The sequence below is a fragment of the Emydura macquarii genome, unplaced genomic scaffold, assembly GCF_026122565.2.
Source record: "Emydura macquarii macquarii isolate MOO-44397 ecotype Brisbane River unplaced genomic scaffold, CSIRO-AGI_Emac_v2 contig_691, whole genome shotgun sequence".
Classification (NCBI taxonomy): Eukaryota; Metazoa; Chordata; order Testudines; family Chelidae; genus Emydura; species Emydura macquarii.
The window spans coordinates 1,950,990-1,966,435 of NW_027130828.1; the positions used below are offsets into that span (position 1 = coordinate 1,950,990).

The 15,446-nt window shown below is 36.5% G+C and overlaps 1 protein-coding gene across 6 annotated transcripts in view; it reads right to left on the reverse strand.

Annotated features, from left to right (window-relative positions):
* GAPVD1 (GTPase activating protein and VPS9 domains 1) overlaps positions 1-15,446 on the reverse strand; it is a 51,245-nt gene that overhangs the window by 32,998 nt on the left and 2,801 nt on the right. For 5 of the 6 annotated variants that reach the window (XM_067541685.1, XM_067541684.1, XM_067541682.1 and 2 more), the window contains exons 2-6: positions 7,429-7,644; positions 6,038-6,881; positions 2,266-2,352; positions 983-1,117; positions 671-860 (exon numbers count right to left, since the gene is read on the reverse strand). In XM_067541685.1, the coding sequence (XP_067397786.1) occupies positions 671-860; positions 983-1,117; positions 2,266-2,352; positions 6,038-6,881; positions 7,429-7,613 (1,441 nt within the window). In that variant the 5' untranslated portion in view covers positions 7,614-7,644. Of the gene's footprint in view, positions 1-670; positions 861-982; positions 1,118-2,265; positions 2,353-6,037; positions 6,882-7,428; positions 7,645-15,446 lie in introns of those variants that run through there. The other variant, XM_067541688.1, reaches the window with a different exon arrangement.

Consider the following 15,446-nt stretch of genomic DNA (forward strand, 5'->3'; position numbering starts at 1 on the left):
TTCTCTAAATACTGCAAAACCTGAACATCCTCCTTTCCTTCTAGTCTCCCCTCATCTCCAAACGTTGACAACTGCATTACCTCACCACCATTCAATCTTTTGACTCTTTCCTTTCCTTCTCTCCTGTCCACTGGCCTGCACCATTTCACTTACTAACAAATGCTGAGTAGATTGTATTAAGTCTACATTAATGTAAACTAGGGCCCCTACCAATTCAACTACTATATGAATACACTAAAATTCAGTTTGGTGTAAGGAGTGTAACTATATAATACATAAATAAATAAAATTTCATCTTATTACTTCTAAAAAAACTACACGCTAAATTGGAGCTAATAGATTATTGAATATTTTTCCAAGTGAAGTAGTGGAAACATGGTTTGAGAAATTTCACACTTGACTAAGTAAAGCACTAGAAAAAATATTGCAAAAGTACAGTCCTACTAGAATGGTTACACCAGAAAGATGACCCAACAGATCTTTAGATTACGCAAAGTCTGATTCAATGACAATTATGCCTACACACACACACGAAGTGGAAATGGCATGATGAAATCTCAAGCACATTCTACAAGAAGACTGGAGAAATGCTGAAGAAGTGTATACAGGGAGCAGGAAAGCCTATAAACAAAAATCCTCTACTGTAAAAATTTATCTCAATCTTCCTCACCTATAGGCAGTCGATTTTTTTTGTTGGCTGGGGTAGCTGCAGGAGAGAGTTGTGGGGTATTGTATGGAGTCATTTCAAGGCTGCTACTTTTCCCGGGTTTGTTCTGCGGTAAATTTGCCAACAAGTTTTCCAGAGCCATCCGATCTTCCTTCAGTTGGTCACTTGACATTACATTTCGCATAAAACCAACCTACAAAGTTAGAATTTGTATAATTAAGAAAGGAGCATGAAGCTACATATTAACTTATCTCACCCACTCCTTGCAAGTGTGTGCAGGAAAATATTACTCTTACTGAAGAACCAGGATATTACCAGAGTATTAAGCTGGCTGTATGTCATATAAATCACAGTCCTACTCAACCCTTCTAGAAGGTTAACTGAGGACATCGGAGGGGTTTCCACAGCACGCCCACTAATAACAACATCCAGGAAAGCAGCAACACAGCTCTGTAAGGAGAAGACATGGGTTTTTAGTGAATGGTTTCAAATATTAAAACTACAGAAGAATGGAAAGTACAGTACAAGAAGTATGTACACAATTTACATGGGAATATCAGTTTTGCTTCTTCTTACATATATAGCAAATCAAACATCTTTTAGCCAATAAAGAGTAAGTACAAAAATATGCAAAATTTAGGGTTCCTTTCACATCTTATCTGCATTTGAAAGTGTCATTTATTTAAATAAATAATGAGGACTGCAGAATCTAAGTTTTAACAATTCTGTTATGCAATAGAACTAGATGCCTTAAACTAGTTCACAATAATGAATTTATATTTAAATTGCTCCTTCCTCGGGAACCTGGTGAGTATAGCTTCCAAGTGAAACAAAACTATAGGGGCCAGGGATAGGCAAGTAAGGGCACAATCAATTTTAAAAATGTCACACCTGACAATGTTTACCTAGTTTCATTAAAAGTAGCAAGAGAGACTGAAAAATGAGAAAAAGTTTATTTTGTTAGTTTGCTTTGTGCATTTGACAGCACATCATATATAGCTACTTTTATTATTTCCTCTATCGAGTCAATTTCCCTATTGTGTGTGCATCCTTCACACCAGTAAAAAAGGAGTAAATAGTTCACTTTAAAAAAAGAGGAGGGGGGAAACAAAGCAAAAACTGACAGGAAGATCCATGGGCAGGTATGATTTTTTTTTTTTTTTTTTTTTTAATTATCCACATTTCAAGTTAATGGTGTCCCTTCAAATGAAAGTAGTTTACGCTAGATTCAGCACAGAAGAATATAAAAAGTCATTTAGTGTCGGTTTTAGAACCTGTGGTATTTTGACATTTTATTTCTGTTTTCATGTAAGTGGCAAGGTACTGTTTGTCTAATGGTCAGGAAGCATAACTAAGTCTCCAGTGCTCTGGGTTCTATTCCCAGCTCTAACCCTGACTGTATGTGACTATGCAGAGGTCACTTAACCTGTACCTCAATTTACCTACCCATAAATTAGATGTACTCCTCCACCTACCTCATAAGAAGGTTGTGAAGCTTATTTGTTTGTAAAGTGCTTTGAGATCCTCAGATGAAAGATTACAGAAAGGCCAAGTATCAAATATGTACATATGTACTACTTGGTAGTTCTGATTCTTACTTTGTCAAATTTTCCAAGGTTGCTCTTCATGTGTGGATCTCCCTCTTCAGAACCGGTCATTGCCAATTGTTGCAAAAGTCTCCCAACCTAAAAACGGGAAAAGAACAGTTAGGGCAAATATTTCAGAAACCATTACACAACACAAAGACGGATCATAATACAGGAGCCAAATGATGTTCATCCACTAAGAGTACAAAAGCTTTCAATTGGTGCAGATTACAAAAAATACAATAACTATGTTAGCAAAAGTGGAAGGATATTAAAAATTTATAAACACTGCAAGGCCAGTCTTACAAATATTTATACTTTATAGCGCTCACCCTTAGAAAGCAGGCCTATTGCCTTTTAAACCAGAGTTTAGATGTTTGCTATATGTTTCTTAATGTCAACGGGTGCTATCAAAACAACCAATAAATGCATTTTAAAAGTCAACATTTTAAAACAAATGGGTATTCAAGCTTTAAGTTTGCCTCTTCAGGAATCATAACAGAAATATTTTTATATCAGTTCATCTTATCCTGAGTAAAACCAGTAAAAATACTATAACAACAAGCACCGTAAATGCTTAGAAGATCTCAGATATGAGGAGAGGCCGCAAAGAACTATAGAAGATTTTTTAAACTAAGGGCTGGGGAAAAGCTGACAGGTGTGAAGCAGCACACAGCTCAGGCAGAGACATCTCTTAGGAATGAATTTATTAAAGGGGAACCTTTATGTCCTAGTAAAAACAATAGGAAAGAAGTTGGCAATGCACAGATAGGAACTAGTAAGGAACAGTCAAATGTAAACGAGCCCCATTTAAATACAACACATGTAGGCAAGCAACTGAATAATGACAAAAATGTACAAGTGCTTATATACAAACACTAGACATTTAAATACTAAGATGGGTGAACTACAGTGCCTGGCATTAAATAAAGATATCGATATAACAGGCATCGCAGAAACTTAGTGGAATGGGATAATTGATGGGACACAGTAATACCCAAATACAAAATATACAGGAATGACATTAGATCATGCTGGTGGGAGAGTGGCATTATATGTGAAAGAAAGCAAAAGAGTCAAAGAAAAAATCTTAAATAAAAACTGTCCCATAGAATCTCTATGAATAGAAATTCCATGCTTGAACAATAAGAGTATAGATGTAGGAATATACTACCGGACCACCTAACCAGGATGGTGATTGTAGCGCCTCTCCCCAAGCACTTCACAAAGAGGCTACAAAGGCAGAAAACAATAATAATGGGGATTTCAATTATTCTCATATTGACATGTTACATGTCACACCTCAGGATGCGATGGAGAAAGAAAATTTCTAGACACCATAAATGACCGCTGCTTGGAGTACCTTGTCCTGGCACCCACAAGGGGACAGACAAGTCTTGATTTAGTCCTAAGTGGAGCATAGGATCTGGACAACAGTTAAATATAGATGAACTGCTCAATAATGAAGACCATAATGTAATTAAATTTAACTTCTTTTAGGGGGGAAATGCCAAAGAAACCCACCACAGTAGCATTTAACTTCAAAAAGGGGAACTGTACAATAACGAGGAAGCTACTTAAACAGAAATTAAAAGAAACAGTCACAAGGGTGAAATGCCAGCAAACTACATGGAGACTTTAAAAACATCATAATAAAGGCTCAAACTAAATGTATACCCCAAATTTAAAAGCAAAGAAACAAAAAAGCCATCACAGCTAAATAGCAAAGTAAAAGAAGAAATTAGAGGCAAAAAGGCATCCTTTAAAAACTGGAAGTAAAAACCTAGGGAAAATAGAAAGGAGTATAGACTTTGCAATATATATAATATATACATATAATAAGGAAGGCCAAGAAAGAACATGAAGAGCAACTAATTAAAAAAAAAAGCTAACAGCAAAAAAAAAAAAAAAAATGTTAAGTACATCAGAAATAGGATTCCTACCAGACAGACACTAGGGCGACTGGATGATTGAGGTGCTAAAAGAGCGCTCAAAAGACAAGGCTGCTGCGGTGAAGTCAATGAATTCTTTGCATTGTCTTCTATGCAGAGGATATGGGGGAGATCCCATCCCCCTCCACCCCCCCACCCACAAGCCATTCTTTTTAGGTAACAAATCTGAGGAACCTTCCCAGATTCAGGAATCATTAGAGGAGGCTGGAACAAATTGATAAATTGAATAGTAGTAAGTCACCAGGACCAGACGGTATTCATCTAAGAGGTCTAAAGAAAGTCAAATATGAAATTGCATCACTACGAACTGTGGTACATAACCTACTGCTTAAATCAGTCTCTGTTCCAGATGCCTGGATGGTAGCCATCGTAACACCAATGTTTATAAAAGCTCCAGAGGAAATCCTGGCAATTACAGGCCTCTAAATCTAGCTTCAGCACCAGGCAAAATGCTTAAAACTATAGTAAAGAACAGAATCATAAGACACATAGATTAACTTAACAAAGGGAAATCATGCCTCACCCATCTATTAGAATTCCTTGAGGGAGTGAAAAAGCTTGTGGACAAGGGTGATCCAGTCAATATGTAACTGGACTTTGAGAAAGCCTTTGACAATATCCCTCACCAAAGGCTCTTAAGCAAATTAAGCAGTCATGGGATAAGAGGGAAGGTTCTCTCATGGATCAGTAAATGGCTAAAAAATAAGAAAAAGCAGGAATAAGTTCTCACAATAATGAGAGGTAAATAGTGGGATCCTCCAAGGATCTGTACTGGGACCTATGCTGTGAAAAAGGGGTGAATCGTGGCATTGCAAAGTTAGCAGACAATGCCAAATTATTCAATATAGTTAAGTCCAAAGCTGATTATATAAGAGTTACACAAGGATCTCACAAAACAGTGCCTGGGCAACAAAATGGCAGATGAAATTTGGTAAGTGCAAAGTAAAGCACAATAGAAAAAATAATCCCAACTGTACATACAAAGTGATGGAGTCTAAATTAGCTGTTATCACTCAAGAAAGATCTTGGAGTCACCGTGGATAGTTCTCTGAAAACATCCACTCAGTGCAGCGGCAGTCAAAAAAATCTAACAATGATAGGAATCATAAGACAGAAAACATATCATATAACTCCATGGTACACCCACATCCTGAATACCATGTGCTATTCTGGTCACCCCATCTCAAAAGATATATTAGAATTGGGAAAAATACAGCAGGGCAAACAAAACGACTGCGGTATGGAACATCTTCCATTTGAGGAGAGATTAAAAAGACTGACTGTTCAACTTTAAAAACAAATAACCAAAGGAAGATATGCCAGAGGTCTATAAAATTATGAATGGTATGAAGAAAGTAAGTGTTTTATTTACACCTTCACAGAACACAAGAACTAGGCAGTCACCTGATTAAATTAATAGGCAGCAGGTTTAAAACAAACAAAAAAGATTGACTACATATCGTGTGAAGTAGTACATGTATAGAACTTATTGTCATGGGATGTTGTGAAGGTAAAAAGTATAACTGGGTTAAAAAAAAGAATTAGTTAAGTCCATGGAGGTTAGGTCCACCAATGGCTATTAGCCAAGATGGTCATGGAAGCAAACCCATGTTCCTGGTGACCCTAAATGGCCAACTGCCAGAAGCTGGGAATGGACGACAGGGAATGGATCATTCAGAACTACTCTTTTCTGTTCATTCTCTCTGAAGCATCTAGCATTGGGCACTTTTGGAAGGCAAAATACTGGGCTAGATGGACCATTGGCTGTACTGGGTCAGACCATTCTTATCTGGTCTCGTTTGTTTAGCATAACATAAAAAAGAAAGTCATACCTGCATCAGATTAAATCTTGCCACCTCGTTTATTGGGGCATCTGAAATTATTCCATACTGTTCTGGGTTGACAACTGCAGGACAAATGAAACATGCTAGCAGAAGATCCGTGCACATTGCTCGCACTTCCCCAACCTCCAGCCTGTCTACACAGGAGAGTGTTTTGTACATTTGTGATACAATCCATCTCAAGCTATGCGGAAAGCAGTATGTATTCTGCTTGAGATAACCAATGAATTTGTTCACCAAAGCCACTAGCTTAGCCTCATTGGAATCTACCATTTCTTGAACTTTTTGTTTGAACCTTTCTGTGCCTTTCTCCCCAAAGAGTTTTTCCTGTTGTGCTGGTGAGAACCTCTCAATCAATTTGTGTGCATCAGTTTCTAGGTGGTCTTCATCTTCCACCAGCAGCTGCATGATTGGCTCATGCAATGTTGCGGTGAGGAAGAGTTTTGCAGAAAAGAGTCCTTCAGAAAAAAGTTTGAATAAAATGCTGAATGCACAGGTGCCTCTCCTCAGAAGCCGTCTGGGGTTGTCACTTTCCTTCAGCTCAAATTCAATCAGGTAACGCAAAACTTGAAGGAGGTAGCTCTCATCCTCCTGCATGATGCAATTGCCATAGATGGAGGTAAAGACTGTGTGAATGACACTTTGAGTACTGTCCTGGTTGAGTTTCTCTCCAGCAACCAGAGAGGAAGCAATAAGCCTAGGGTTCTCTCTCAACCTGTTGAGGAATTCTCCATAAGCAGTTTCTTGAAATCCTAACTGCTTATACCCATCAACAAACTGTGTGTCTTCCAAGACTTTGGCATGCTGGCAGCATTCAGCAGGAGAAGCTTCAGCACTTCAGAGGAAAAACAGTGAAATAATTTAATTATTTTTAATAGACAAATCTTTAAATCTAAAAGATGCAGCATTCTAAATCCATTAACAGAAGTAAAAAATACACTGCAAGAATTTTTCCTTTAAAAAAAAAAAAAAAAAAAAGATATCAGTTAACATCTCCGCTCTTTACTGTAAGTTTAAAACAACTGCGAACATTGGTCAAAGTACAAACTTCATTACAATAACTGAAATTCTTGTGTTTAATAAAAACAATTTGTTGCTACGAACTACCAATCAGAAGAGATGCAATATATGCACACACATTAAAAGGCCAAAAAAAAAAAGTAGATAGTTTGAATTACCAGTACTCATATCACATTTAAAAGCAAATTTGAGACAACTCAGATTTCCTGTTTTAGAATGGTTTTTTAGAAGTGGTTTTAAAGCCACTAAAATTCTGTAATTAGAATCACCTGTTGTGCTCAATATACAGTATGAAAAGAATGAAAGAATTATTTTAATTCACAAGAGTTTAGGAATTCAGTTTCCCACAAAGCATTTATCACCTTGTTATGATAAGTCTGTCCAAGTTAATCCTTTGCTGTTTGGAAATCCATGCTGTGCGGTACAGTTTTTCAGCTGTCTTCAATACATCTGCATTTAATCTCTGAATAAGTTGCTTTTCTGAGTTTACATAGAGTCGTTCCTGCTTGAGGTGATGAGCCAGAGTATGAATATCCAGCTTCACCATCTTTGAGAGTGAGAGGACTACAGGGTACTCACTGCAAAAGGGAAAATACATGAAGAATTAAACATGATATATAGCTTCTATTTTTTAAAACACCAACAGGCAAAAAGAATATGAACACTGAAAAGTTATCAAAAACTTCATGATAAAATTTAAGAACAAACTAAGTAATAATTGTAAGTTTATTACTTAAACTGCAGTACCTACCTACCTTTGATCCCAATTTGGTCCTCATTAATGTAACATCTAACCCAGGTCTCCCAAACCCCAGGCTAGAGCCTTAATTATTGGACCATCCTTCCTCACTGTAAAACACTTTAAATGATCTTCAAAATTTCTCATATGCACTTGCAGGGATCAGTGACATCATCTGAGCCAGTTTCAAGTAAATTAAAGCTGCCCCCAGCTCTACTAATTTAAACCTTATTCTATTTTCACTAATAACAGTAAAGCTCTCCCCAAAGTGTCAGAGTGGGGAGAAAAAAAAACCACCCTCAGGATTACCCTTCTAATTTCTAATGATTTAGGCCAGCATGGAGAAACACAGACTCAGGGAGGTGAAGGGGGAAAAGGAGTCCTATTCTGACATATTGTGTAGTCAGGTCAGTGCTGTGTGGACAAAGCAATACAAGTGAATAAGATGTATGAGAACACATGCTAAGCTATGCTGCAGTTTAAAATAAGCATTTGGGTCTAGTAGCCCCTTGACCGACAGAAATTCCTGCTTTTATGCGAAATAAAGAGATTCAATCTTCCTACACTATTCAATTCGCCTTTTCTGCTAGAGACTCATAACTAGCACCAGTCATACATAAGCCTAATGCTGGAAACACGCACAGAATGTGTTGCTACTCAATAGTAGAACTCATTCAACATCTCCTCACACATCCCAACTCACAGGAATGTACTTGTGGGCCATGATCCAGAAATTCTCTAAATGACAAAACAAACTGAAGAAACCTCAATTTGGAAAGGAAATCTGCATAGTCCATTATGTTACATCTCAGTACAACATTATACTTAGTGAACACCTTATTTGCCTCTTAATGGCTAAATAAACCAAGAAAGCATTACAATATTTAAAATCTTTAATCAAGACTGGTAGGTGTTTGCCAAGTATGAAACTATATACTGATATAATCAGCTATTGCAATATTAATCAGATGCAACTTGTCTAGTTTAGGATTTAAAGGTGTGATCTTGCACCTGTTAGCTAATGTGCTAACTACCCAATTTAAAAAGTCTAGATAGGCAAGGCATATTGTTGTTGATGCGCTGATACTGTAAAGTTATTCAAAAGAAATTATTTCCCTTTTTCCTACATTTATTTCAATTAAGATGTTGAGGAATCATTAGTGAAAACCATTATCAACAAGGACAACATAATTTGTGTAAGCACAATTACATGGAAGAAAACTGAGCAGCCATTAACCTCACCTGATTTCATACCAAGAAAATTACCTTAGCTGCCCACTCACTTCTTCACCACCAGCAATAGCCCTTCTTGAGTGTTAATTTGGAAGGAAGAGTTCTGACCAACCTCAAATACTATGGTGATGGGTACTTAAATAGACAAGCATTCCATTTATTAATGTATTTCCCAATAGCTCTAGCACTTTCAGTGAAGCCTTGCCTCACTATGCTACTTGCTCCCACAGTCAGGGAAATAGAGTATGATTTGTGACTCGCAGGCATACCACTCTCCTCTTTGTACTCTTTTAAAGATCTTTCTGGCCACACCAAGTAGTAAACTACAGGACCCTTTCCAAACAACATTTATTAGCTTCCCTAACTGGACACAGAATTTCTAAAGAAATTCTGATGGTTCAAGATCACCAATGACTACTTAACCAGCTATCCAAGCTCCCTCGCCTATTGTTTGACCTGACCAGCAAAACCCTATAACCCAAAGCTATTTATGGCTTATCTTCCTATCATATATAATCTTTATATATGGAAAGGTGTAAACAGCTAATGTCTGAACACTTCAACTTACAAAGCATTTTCTAAGTTTGCAAAGGAGACCCAGAGTATCCAGCTCTTGTTAACTAAAAAATACACCCAAAGGCTATAATTCATGCTGAGATCAATCTCTCTGACTTGAAAGTGATATCATAGAATCATAGAATATTAGAGTTGGAAGGGACCACAGGAGGTCATCTAGTCCAACCCCCTGCTCAAAGCAGGACCAATCCCAACTAAATCATCCCAGCCAGGGCTTTGTCAACCCAGGCCTTAAAAACCTCTAAGGATGAAGATTCCACCACCTCTGTGTTCCTCAGTTTTCACAGGTATGCAGAACGTGGACCCAAAAAAAGCTAGCTATAACATACAAATTATATTATACATAAGCACTTCAGGATGAGTTAAGGAACTACCTAGAAACTTTTATGGCCCTCATCTCTGCAGTGCACAGGTACTATGGCATACAACCATTCATTTATTTTAACTCATTCTGGAGGAGAGAGAACGCACTGCGTACGTTTTGAGGGGAGACAAGTTCCTAGTTTTACAGAGTTCTCCTATTATAGACAACATTTTACAATTAACCTGCATTTGGTGAGTTTCAGATCCTTAAAATAAAATTACATCTCAAATACTTGCATAAGTTTTCACAAGTCTCTGTTTTTAATAGTGAAAATCTCTTGTTGAGCTTGTTTTTTTCTTGGACATGACTACAAGAGACTGTTCAAAAGGGAACTGTACAGTAATTTTTTTAAAACATATATGCAATCTTGTAATTATACATTTGTGTGGCTAAAAGCCTATGGGATGATTTTTAATTCACAAAATACTTTTGAAAGCATTTGATCTTAAACAAAATATTAGAAGTGGTAACAGATTAAGTGTATGTACAATGGATTATATATGTGAAGGGGTGGGGGAAAAGAGTAAGAAACATTTTCATTATATCTGTAAAATTGTTATTTGAGAGAAGTTTTACTTTACAAAGGCAACCCTTTTCACAATAGAAACTGAAATACAAAAAGACTATTCAATCCTTTTCAACATCAATTAATAGTTGGTATAATTTAAAAATGGGGCTGGTATTCCTTTATCCTACAGTCTTTAACATGGAGTAAAGAGATCCATTTGAAGGTTGCATTTTCAATTAGCATTTCTTTACATATTTGGAACCTGGAGAAGGACAAAAACACCATTTTAAAATGTTTTTATGAAACTGAACATTTCTGCTATGTTATTTGGAAAGCTATTTATTATTCTAAGGATTTCAATTGCTCACCTTCTGAACAACAGTTATTTTTATGACTAAAACATAAGATTTTTTATATCATAAAAGCCTTGCAGTTAGGTTTAGTAGTTGGAAGCAATAATGAAAATTCAGCTTTGGTAAGAAAGAAGCCAGCTATTTCTTCACAAGTTCCTCTTGTTTGTTAGTCATAACATTACCTTCGGCTGTGGAGGAAATAAGAAAGTATAACCAGAAAGTTATATATGAAGGAAAGACTGCCTAATATAGGTCTCTAAAAAGCCAAAGGATCAGTGCATTCATCTTTCCTTCACAGAACAGCACTGAAAAAAAGCCAAGAAATATCCTTTAAACTAGTTTAAGAGAAGTGAATCAGGATTACAAAGGAGTTCAAGGCAACTCTGAGAATTTGCATACAATTAAAAAAAAATATGACTATGCTAGATTCCTGAGATCCCTTGATATAGAACAGGGGACCCACTTGGTGTTCAAAGTAAGAAAAGCATTTTAATTAATTCAAGCACAAGGAGGGCTGGAGTTTAGACTGACAAAATTGACATTTAACCACATTTTCTTCAGAAATATACCTGGCCAAATTCAGTGCCATCTAGATCTCAACAGGGCTGAACAGGATGCAAGTCAGCACAGAATTTGGCCCAGAGTGTCTTGAGAGCTGAGGCAGATAGCAAGATGGGAGTGTAAATTCTTTAGAAAGTAAACAGCAAAAATATAAGAAAAAAGAATATTTTAGACTTAAGACTAAATTCCAATTATTCACTCGAGAGCTGCATGCACACACAGGAACTCAGAATGTGAACCCAGAATGCTTTCAAGTGCAAGAGCTTTCAAACCTACTTTCTAGAAAAGACAGACAGCATATTTCAAACCCCACTAGCTTAGTTAGGAGGCGAGGGAAGAAAGTGCTTACAAAAGTTCTTTGTCCACAACTTGAAAGGCAGGACTGCAAGTTAATCAATATGAAACAGGGTCATATCAACTTTGGAGGACGAGGGGGTGGGAGAAGTGGATATTTCAGAAAACAGGAAAATTTATCTCTTCCTTTCTTATCCTCCTGCACCCACAGGTGCACAGTATTTCTACTAGTTTTCGCTATTTATTTCTGCCTGGTGCTGATCAGTCCAGCTTCTGAGTGCCATATTGATGGCTCTAGCTTTTTCCACTATCCTATATAATGTTTCTCTAGATTGCCCTCTTTTTCCTTCCAGGTGGTGTTCATATTATCACTTAACATGAAGTCGTGCTGGGAGTCATTTTTTAAACTCCCATTAGCTCTTGAGAGCCAGTACAGAAAAAGCTGGATTTTATTCTGGCTCATACATCACACTTATTAAACTAAATTCCAATTTCAAGATCAGCTGCTGACCTAAATGACACATTATGTGCAATACCATGTGTAAAACCCAGGCAGAATTTAGCCTTAAGAATCTTTATCACTTTTTATGATGTATGTGCCTGAAAGAACTCAGCTTGACTTTCAGATCCTAAACTGAGTTTATAGGGCTGACAGTTTAAAAAACAAAAAACATTTGACTTATAAACAGAACAAGTGAGAAGAACGCAATCATTTTACACCCACTTTTCAGACTATAACTGAAATTTGAATTCAAAACAGATTTTAATTCTTAGTACTGATATAGGACTTTTCTTCTTCAAGGAATTTCACAAACAAAATAAAATTTCTTCAAAGGAGATTGGATAGTAAAGAATTATACTTTTACATATTGGAAAAGCAGAGAGAGGTAAAGTTATTTACCCAGTACTTCAACGGAGAGTCAGTAACAGAGCTTGGCTTATGATACCCAAGACTCAAACCCAAGACTCAAACCCACACAGACAGTACAATCAATACAAACACGGCTGGTGAGGAAGCACACCGCCAACACAAAGAGCCAAGAATAGACATGCACAGGCGATGTAATTACTGCGGCAGATGACTTAATTTTGTAGTGTAGACATGGCCTTGTAAAAGTAAAGAAATGCATCTGATATGTATGGCATGTTGCAAGGCTTCAAACTATTGCATAAAGAAACCTTATTAAATACCGTAAGTGACCAAAATAACCAACTGCAATTCGGCAAAAAGAGAAGCACATGAGTAACAATGTCAATAAATGACTGTGCTTTAAGTCTCACTTTCAGTGCTCTAAATAGATATTAATATAGTAAGAGAATCAAAGAAAGATACTCCCCTCTTACTTATCTAAAGAAATCATTATGAGCAAACAATTGTATGTGCTGTAACCTTCCGGTACTGCAGAGCGGTTCACTTCACTTCAGCATTCAGGACGAGAGCTTTAAAGAATGTTATTAACTTCTATGGAATACAAAAAGTCATGACTGCCCAATTATATTAGCTTATAAGTGCTCATGAAATAACCTTATGGGCCGAGACAAAGAACCTATCAATTTGAAGAGGTGAAAGATTTACAATTGTCCAAATGGCAGAAGTTTATAAAATCCAGATATTTAAATCACTTCTGTGACAAACGGAAGTTTAAATTCCATTTGGCTGCAGAAACAATAGAATTTAAAAGAGACCTGGATTTTTCACATTAAATTCCTACTATCTTTGTAATTTCAGTGTAGACACACTGAAGTGTTTTTTGGTATTACAGCTGTAAATTATCATGAGGTTGCTTAAACATTACTAAAAAAAGTATAACAAGCCACAAAAACGCACTGCAATGGAATTATTAATGTTACTATACAACGCATCATGATATCTCTGGACAACATGAGGCCAATAATACCTGTCTGACAGGTATTACAAATATCATGTCTGACATGATATTTGATAACTGTTGTCACAACATAGTATGACATAAGGAAAAAGGGATATGGTGCTTAGATACCAAGGTGATAAATGCCTTGGAAATACCTAGGACAGACAGATAAAAAGCAGTAAAATCCAAAAACCACTATATTGAATTAGATGACTGAAAATTTCACCTATGCTTACTACAAAATTCTTTACATTACAATACAAAAATGTAACAACCTGTTCTATATAACACTCCCGCGCTTCATTTAAAAAAAGGCTTTAAATAAATTGATAAGATTTATTTACAAAATGGTAAAGATCATTGGTAAGTTATATTTTTTCTTTTCTTCTCCCTTGGAACATTTCCCGCTTCAGGTTATTTCTTAGCATTGCACCCACACAGGATTCAGCTTCCAAAGCAAGTTTGGACTGATCAAACCTAGGCAGGGCAAGGCAAGAAAAAATTGGCACCACCTCATAAAACTGAAAAACATCTTCTAAGTCAGCTTGAATGGTTTCCCTGCTTCTTTGTCCCACATGAAAACATAAAATGTTTCCTGTCTCATCAGCATTTACAGTAACAGTTAACAACCAATGGAATTTGATTTAAATAAATGGCATGTGTCTCAAAGAGATAGCTAAAAAGTTAAAAGCTGAACACAACTTTTATTTAAAAGTTTGTTCATACAATTTATTTAGCAGAATTCTCAACTTTAAAAAAAACAACATCTCCAATAAACTTTCAAACCTCAACTTTAATAAGAGACTAGTCCAACTTTGTATTAAAAATTTGCTTTTGCCCAGTGGCTGCACTGCAACTAACACTGAAAGTATTAATGTCTATCCAACATGACTGGTGTTCCTGGGCACAATTTAGCACAACTGGAGTGGGAAGGAAGATTAGCCAATACAAATAGTACCAAAATATAGAGGAGAATGTAATCAAATGTGCTCACATTAGTGTGGTGAAACAAAAAAAACACTATCTGGTGATCTTTTGCATACATTTTCTAGAGGCAAAAAGACAAATGTCTTCCTTCTTTATTAACCACACAGCATAACAACTTATTAGTCTAGTTTCACCACATTCCCTCAGGAGTTTCTTTTTTTTTGTTTTGTTTAAAGAGACCAACAACATATCTATCTACACAATATTTTAAAATGCAGGTAGCATATTTTCTTTAGCATGATTCTCTGCAGCTCAAGCAGCATCTCCCACATCTACAATGCTATTTTTAACTGATACCTCCAGGCTCCCAGAGTGTTTCACTGACAGGAATTTTGAAAATTTCATTTTGAGAATGAAGGTGTAGATGTATGCAGCAATGAAAAGCAAGCTGCATCCACACTGTCTGCAGGAAAGAAAAACCATATGTATATACAATCACTTTTAAAATGTGTATTTGCTAATAGGATAAATATAGAAAATGCTAAAATCATTTTTCTTATTAGGAAGTGGTTTTCATGTCATGCAAATTTAGGCCCCTGTCCTGTAAGCTGTTTTGCATGGGTGGTGCCACTGAAATCAATGTGGCTCTATGTGGGCACTGGGATCTACTCATGCGGAACAGCATGCAGGATCACTGTGAATTAATGTGACTATATCCTTCCTCTCTCTCTCTCTCCCCCTCTCACACACACTTTTGCGCGCGCATGAGCACACACACACTAAAAACAGTCTATTTTCCCAGCAGCACTGTGAAGATTAACCTCCACTTCAGGAGCTTTGTATTGCATTTTGAGAATTGCAAGTAAAGGGTGATTTAAAATGTCCAGTTAGGATGAAATCCTTAAGAACTATGAAATAGGAAAATAAAAGTACTGTGATAGATCCAGTTTCTAC